The following is a 7500-nucleotide window of genomic DNA, read 5'->3' as shown; positions in this document are numbered from 1 at the left end:
GCTCGTAGATGGCATGCTGTAGTTCACCCTCGACTTGCTCGATCGATTCCTTCGTCAGCGAGCGAGGGCTACGCGAGGTGACACGGACATCGAACGGCATATCGTAGCATTTGCAGATGCAGCAGGACGGAAACCGGAACCAGTCGGAGAAAATGCCGCGACACTCATTGTGCGGATCGTAGGCCAGTAATCGATGCAGACGATATTGCTGCTCGCAGCGGCATCCTTCCCTGCAGTACATCTGCTTCAGCTCGTGCGTACACTTCTCCCAGTGAACGTACTGCTCAAAGGGATACAGATTGAGCAGCGCGAGTACCTCGCCACGAGTATTGTTAGCCCAGAATGGTGCCACCACTTCTTCCTTTACCGGGCATGCGTTACTAGAGAAGAGATAAGAACGAGCAACATTATTTTGATTGCAAAACAGTCACGAAGATGAGTAACCGCTACTTACACTCCACGCATGTTCACCGAGGGTGTCTCCTTTTGGGTCGTATCCTGAAACAGTTGTCCCTCGGCAATCGGCTTCTTAGCTGAGGCACTAGTATGTGGTTTAATGCTTTCGAAACGGATCTTCTGCTGGAGCTGAGCAGTCGTACTGCTACTCTCATGGACCGGATCCGGTTGAACCGTTGTACCGGCCGCATTCTTACTGTTAGCCTCGCTATCAACCACTCCCAATCCTTCTCCCTCTCGCTGTCCCGGTCCATCCGTTACATCCACATCTTCGCGATCATTCGGATTACTTACGATGGTGGACTCGAGTACAGCGCTTGCATCGCTTTCCGTAGTGGCAGCAAGCTTGAGGGTTTCCTGCTCCACGAGCGGTGATTTGATCGACGTAACAGCTAACCGCAGTGTCGACGATATCTTCTCCGCTTCCGGTTCACTGGACTCTGGAGATGTTAAAGGAGGGTCTTCCTTACCAGACGTGGTTACGTTGCTTGGTTGAATGGTATTACCATCGACACTGTTTATAAGAACATCCTTAGTATCAAGAGTTCTTTCTGACGTCGAAGTAGTGGTAGTAGGAGCCGCAGAACTAGTCTGTCTCTGACTATCACCTAAAGATCCTTTGTCTTCAGCTTCCGTTGGAACAGATCTCGCCGTTGAGTAAGTGATCGATTCAGTGGTGGTCAGATTACTCAGCGGTGGCGGTGATTCACCGGTTGTGTAAGAAGCCGTACTCCTTGAGGTCGTCACCGGAGCTGATGTCGTCGTCGTCGTCGTCATCATTACCGTCGGTTTGGTGGTGGTCGTCGTTGTCGTTGCTGGTGTCCCAGTTGTCGTCGTAGAAGTGGTCTTCTGTTGGGCTGGACGGAAGTGTGGCTCATTGTACAAGATCTCGTTGTTTTTGTCACGCAGATAGTGTGCTCCTCCAGTTTCGGCGTAATGTGAGGCCGAAGGTCGAAGATATTTCATGCGTTTGGCCCCATCCGCACGTCGCTTGCCGTCCAATGGACGCTGAGAGTACCGCTCAGCCGCACGATCGATGTCATCGATGTCGATCTCGTTGTTCTCAAACTCCTCCTTCAGCACGGAGATATGGCGAACGTCACCGTACATCCGCCGCATCAGACCCTGGTTTTCGTGCACAAACCGACGCACCGCATGCCAGGGATAGGCAGATCCGGGCAGATTACAATACGCCTGGACACTCAGATCGCACGGGATCGTCTTGAGCAGTTGCGAACGTCCCCGGCGTGACGCTCTTGTCGGATCACACGATGAAGCCGAATCGTATCCGTAACTGTCAGCTGCCACTGGACCAAGTATGAAGATGCAAAGCGTCACGCAATGCACCAGCAACCTCCATATTTGCTTCTGGAAAAAAGAAAAGATCGAAACCCGCAAGTTTGGTTTACCATAGGATTCGAGCATCCGTTGCTATCGATCATAGCAACGCTAGCAAATATAAGAAGCTGCACAACGCAGTGCCAGGGAGTTGTAATATTACTGCTGAACAGAGAACCGTGCCTAGTGCAACATCTTCGTCCACCATTTATCATTCTAACGACGTACGATGCGCACCTGGTGACCGTGTGTGTGGGCCGAGTCGTGATGTTTTCGCAACTTTCTCCCCGTGTTCGCGCTCCATTCGTGGGCCAGTTCGGCGATCTCCAAAAATTCGTCTCCCCTCAACGTGGTGTGTGACACAGAAGAGCGGCTAGAGAGGTGTCCTCTCCTATCAAGTCACCTGCCACCGTAAGCCAGCTGGCTACTTTTACTTTTTGCTTTGTCCCCGATAGCGGAAGGACCGAAGGAAATGGGAATCGGTTTGGAGAAAAGTGAAAGGTTAACCTGACGTCTGACGCATTGAAAGACGGCGCATGACAGTCGTGCACGTCGTAATACATATTTGCAAGATGCGACCATACTTTCCTAGCACACAAATGCGTAACAGTCGATGTTTGTTAATCATTTCCTTCGATGTAATCGATGCCGTACTACTCGCCGAGTTTCTCGTGTCATTGGCGAACGGCGACGGACACGTTGTTCGCACTTTGCTGGACTAAATCAAGCGGGGAAGCTCCTCTGGAAGGATGAAACAATGGCGCATATTCAGTCCAAAAACAGACGGCGCGACCCTACAGCCCAAACAGAGAACGGCAAGGGAGAGTGTTACCCAGGTGGACAACATAGTAAAATGCACTTTCCCCGAACCAAAAGCATAAATTGGAAGCGCGCGTTGCCAATATCATCAACAGCAGCACCATCATCGGTGTCCATTGAGAGAGAGACCCCAGGGTGCACTTTCACGTGAAGCAACTGGCGTTGAATATTGAACAGGGGCTGCAGAAACAGAGAAGATATGAACCAGATTGTATGAAAGCAAGACACAGGTGCATCTGCTGCATTTTTGGGCTGGAGGTCCGTAATGCTGACCTGCTGACTTGGAGAGTTCGATACCATCGATCGAACAACTTTGACCGAAGAAAGCGAAAGTCGATTTCCATGGAGCATCAGCCCAGCTCATAGGGGAACAACGCCTAATCAATACAAAACGAGAGTAAAAGTAGAAATCGAATGACGGTCAGCGTGATGTGATGACAGTCTAATGCGAGCGAAGAGAGTCAGTGGTTATTCAGTAGGAGTGATAGGAATGGGGCAGGCAGGCAGGCTGGCGGCAAGGTCATTGAATATCCAAGAGAGGGCGGGCTGCATCTCATGTTGCTCGAAAGTGTTGGACCTCTTAGTCGTCCGGTGCCGGTGGCTTTCGCCTGCTATGGTCTGCGGCATTGGCCCTTTCTCCAAGCATTATAAGCCCCCCAGTGGCTGACATGGGTTCGGGGTCGGTTACGATCTCGATAATCTACTAGCAGGTTAACGGACTTTTTGGAATGCAATCGGAACCCGGAACTTTCGTGAAATGCATTGGAAAATGAAAATGAACTTTTCGTCTTCCGGTTTGTGGATTAAATTTTTATGTTTTTCTGATGCCAACAAGTAAGGCTAGATCCATTCGAACCACATTCGCACGCGCTATTTTCAATCCTCCCACGTTCCCCGGTTGAAGCAGCTGGAATTGTCTGCCAGTGCCAGTGCCAGTGACTTGCTGCGTAGGCAGAAATTAGGCCACGAATCCGTGTTGATTCTACTGCTGCACCCGCAAGAGTCGCAGGGAAATATGCAGTGCACGTTTCCAGTGTCTTCGTGATGTAGACCATTTCACGTTGCAGGCCCCCCCCCCCCCCCGGCGAGGGGTGCGTGGTTCACATGATCAAGTGCCCGAACCGGGAGCGGCACGCACTTGTTGCAGTCTTCGTTTGAGCGCGAACCGAGTCAGCCCGGTATAAGGCTTCGGGTGATAGGAGGAAATGCCTTCACTTAACTCCGGGTTCTCACGTGGGTAACGGTTGCGATCTAAGTAAACTGGTAAACGCCTGCAAAGAGAGCCCGCGCATACTTACGTTACGTGGTCGTAGCATGCGGATCTCCATGGCAACTCTGGATTGTTGTTGAGATCTCGTTTGCCAAATTCCGTTCCTACGATATCAGCACAGTTCTTAGTCACTTTGGTGAATAGCTTTCCGTTAATGGAAACTACCAAATAGTAAACTGTTGTTACTCCCTTCCTCTTTTTCGATGTACTTGTCGATGTCGTGAACCGAAGTCAAGTGCTACGAAGCTACGTAAGCTCACCGAATTGTTCAATCATATCAGGCACACATCTCGTTGATCGTTGCGCATCTGCACAAGTCCCGTTGGTCGGTTTTGCTTGCACTGCTGGCTAGGCAAAGTTGTCACACGACACCTAGGCGTGCAGCTGGGGCGTCTTCCGGTTTTCGCTGTTTGCTGTTCCTTTGCAGATAATCTTCCCTGCTACCACAAGAAGCAGCACACTATCTAGTATCATTCACCGGTCACCGGTCGGAGGCACCTTTTTTTTTGCTTCAGGCCGGTCCAGCCGTCCAGTCCTGCTGCAAGCTTTTCCCCTTTTTCGGAGCACTAATGGGACACTTTCTTCGCACAATGTGCCTTGTATCTGCGGTTGCCTTCTTTGGTCACGCGATACCCAATGGATCGACGACGGTCGGTCGACGATCACACGTCCCGATCTGTGCCTTAAACGGCCACAATTAGAGTAATGATTCATTAACACTCCCAGGCGTCGCGGTTGTTTGGTTCGGTTCGGTGTACGGCGGAAGTATCCACATCACACTGCACCGATCGTCGTTATCACTTGGGAAGGTCCCACTCTCGGGTGGACTTTCTCCACTCTGTAGTAGTTGCTCTTTAGTTAAGTTGTAAACACATTTCCCTTGTTTATATCAGGGAAATTGGCGTACTGTAGCTTATGCGATGGAAATTCGGTTGACATTTTGAGGTTGAAAATCGATCACTACTGTATGCACTCCCCGGGAAGAGAGAGAAAGAGAGAGCCGAGCACTCGGGAAACACGATCACGATCACGCAAAATTCCGCGGCAACGTGTGACTTGAACGGGCGGGTGACGGGAAGTCTCGCGTGTGTTCGCTGCTCGGTAGTTAAAGTGGAACTAGCTGCGAACCGTGGACCCCATGGTCGGGAAATCGTCGTCAGTCAACCCCAACTCCAAAGGCGGGCACCGCGATGCGATCGCCACCAGGGAAGGGATCTCTACTACTCGGAAATATCCGCTGTTGCTGTCGGTGCTGCTGCAGCACAACGTGCGCGTCGCGATCGCGGAACGAGAGAGAAAGCAGAGCAAACAAAGGGGAAGACAGGGTAAAACCGACAGCGCCGTGTGAGCATATATCCAAAGATTTCTAATATCTTTGTACCGTTTTGGGGTGCTTAGCGCCATGGCAACAATGGTTTAGCGAGAGCCATTCGAGTTCGAGAATGGGGAGACAATTTCGGTGAAGAATGTGCAGAAATGAGCTGCACACAGAGCAAAGCCGTAGCCGCGCTGACTTCCCCTACATACACAGTAGGGGGAGGGAACCGGAACACACTCATAGCCGCCCTGCGCACTAACCAACCACCAGCTGCTGGTTGGCGTGATGAGCGCCGCGTACGCGAGAGAGACTTTCTTTTTAGTAGGTCAGTAGTATTCCGTGGAGTTGTTGCTGCTTTTGTGGCCATTGGTGGATTCAAAGCTCTCCAGCGCTCGCCGATCGTTGATCGCGTCGGTTTGTCAGTATAAGTTTGGACTTTTACTTGCGTTGTTTTTTGCCAACATTCTTCCCCTGCACGCTGCTAAATCTACCACCATCATATACACTTCGGAGAAAGTCTCTTGGTTGATCATCGCGATCAGCACAATGTCTTTCGGGCGTTCTTCGGCTGTTCGCTGCAGAATTAACTTGCAGTTCATGTCACACCAAACATGAACTTTATAATCATTTGGTATCATACCAGGACCTGCATGGCACGTGTATCGCACCCAAACGCGGGTTCGCAATCACGTGCGGAAGAGAAACCGCACGACTATCGCACGGTTTAAATGTGAGTATGATTATTAATTTTATCAAAAACTACTAACTGAAACTTCAAAAGATGACGCGAAAAACTACCGAAATTCACCAATACCTCTCCCACCTTCGCCCTTTGCTCTTTTCTTCGACCCTACCTATCCCTTGAAGATTCGAATAATTAACCGCCAAAATTTCAAATATTTATCTCCTAGAATTATGCAAATCTACTCGATTCTGCCCGAGCATTTAAAACAGCACGAAAAAGCTTAAAGCTCTACGAACAGCTTTTCGTTACAGTTTAGCTGGGTGAGTTCAATACTTTCATTGAATATTATAGGACAAACTGTTTTTGAGAAAAGATATATTTCACGTCATTATCTCTTATTGGCCTATTTGCACACATAGATGTACAAAATCTTCTCGATTCAACCTGCAGCGATTTGGTGAAAAATAAAATTGTATAACAAAAAATAGAAAAAGTGTCTGGTTCCGGGTTACACGCGAAACGGTGCAACTGTTCTAGGAATGTTTTGTTCGAATGCTTTCAGGTTTAGCAAGGGGAGTTCATTGCTGATGCCGAATGCTATAAAATTTGAAATTATGCTTTTATGGAACGTTAACGCGGCCCGACTTGCTCATGCCGGCAATCGAAATTCTGCATACATTTTACTCATGCATCCCTCCACTTTCGACCAGGTTTTAACAAATTTCGTTCAAACGCCGCAAAAGAACCGCCTAGAGGGTGGTTAAAAAATCACTGACCACCAAGAACGGCCCGTTGAAACGATCTTCGGGCGGAAAGCAGGTTGAAAAATTGAATAACAGGATAACTTCCAGCGATGCCAAGCCTCTGCGAAGCGTCCCCTCCTACCGTTGGCGGTCCTACACTTTCGGGCTTGGCTTCGGCCGCTCTGTGTCGGGTACAACAGGCGCGAGCAGGACAGGGCGAACGAGCGTATAGCGAAAGAACGAGAGAGCGCACTTGACAGCGCGAAGCGTCCTCGCAGCGCTGATTCGAGGGGTTCGTTCCGAGGAAACGCCAACCGCCATGACATTCATTCACAAACCGTGCTCAAGCCAAGATCGAGCCCCCTGAAAGTAGGAATCCGCGTTCCAGCCAACCAACTGACAGAACTCGCTGCCGCCGCCATCTTCCGCACCCCACTACCCCGCCAGGTCGATCATTGTGTTGCTGGGTGATTAGCGATATTTTAATTTAAAACCGGAAGAAGTCTAAACTACCAAAACCTACCAAAATGAGCTCAGCGGACAAAAACAGTGAAGTTGAGGTGGAGAACGTTGCCGCCGCGGAGGAGAAAGCAGAGACCAAGGAGGTGAAAGGAGTCAAGCGGCCCGCCGAAGTAAGTATGATTACAACCTGCCCCCCCCCCCTCCTTTCCGATCCACCTTCCATCCTTCTTCCGGTTGGTGCTGCATTCCGCGCACAGGATCGTCCGGAGCAGAGAGCGCGTCACCACCGCACCCGCCATCATCATCTACTTCGATTCGAGATTTTCGGCTTCATTTCAAATCATTTGACGTGAACGCGCAACCATCTCAAAGCCAAGCCACGCCGATGCCGCGCATCGTGGGGGCCATG

General features: G+C 50.2%; 2 protein-coding genes across 2 annotated transcripts in view; one reads left to right on the top strand and one right to left on the bottom strand.

Moving 5' to 3' along the window:
• The window catches only part of LOC125950097 (protein spaetzle 4), a 4681-nt gene extending 486 nt beyond the window's left edge, over nucleotides 1-4195 (bottom strand). Inside the window, exons 1-3 of the mRNA XM_049677752.1 lie at nucleotides 3912-4195; nucleotides 455-1824; nucleotides 1-380 (exon numbers count right to left, since the gene is read on the bottom strand). The exon at nucleotides 1-380 is cut by the window's left edge and continues 486 nt beyond it. Of these exons, the coding sequence (XP_049533709.1) occupies nucleotides 1-380; nucleotides 455-1824; nucleotides 3912-3941 (1780 nt within the window). The 5' untranslated portion in view covers nucleotides 3942-4195. The remainder of the gene's footprint in view (nucleotides 381-454; nucleotides 1825-3911) is intronic.
• A 2752-nt stretch (nucleotides 4196-6947) lies between these two features.
• LOC125950126 (bacchus) overlaps nucleotides 6948-7500 on the top strand; it is an 8397-nt gene continuing 7844 nt past the window's right edge. Inside the window, exon 1 of the mRNA XM_049677797.1 lies at nucleotides 6948-7261. Coding sequence (XP_049533754.1) covers nucleotides 7157-7261 — 105 coding nt within the window. The 5' untranslated portion in view covers nucleotides 6948-7156. The remainder of the gene's footprint in view (nucleotides 7262-7500) is intronic.

The sequence above is a fragment of the Anopheles darlingi genome, chromosome 2 (genome assembly GCF_943734745.1).
Source record: "Anopheles darlingi chromosome 2, idAnoDarlMG_H_01, whole genome shotgun sequence".
In the NCBI taxonomy this organism is placed as follows: domain Eukaryota; kingdom Metazoa; phylum Arthropoda; class Insecta; order Diptera; family Culicidae; genus Anopheles; species Anopheles darlingi.
The sequence above is the reverse complement of the archived record's forward strand: the minus strand, read 5'-3'. Positions and strand labels throughout refer to the sequence as shown.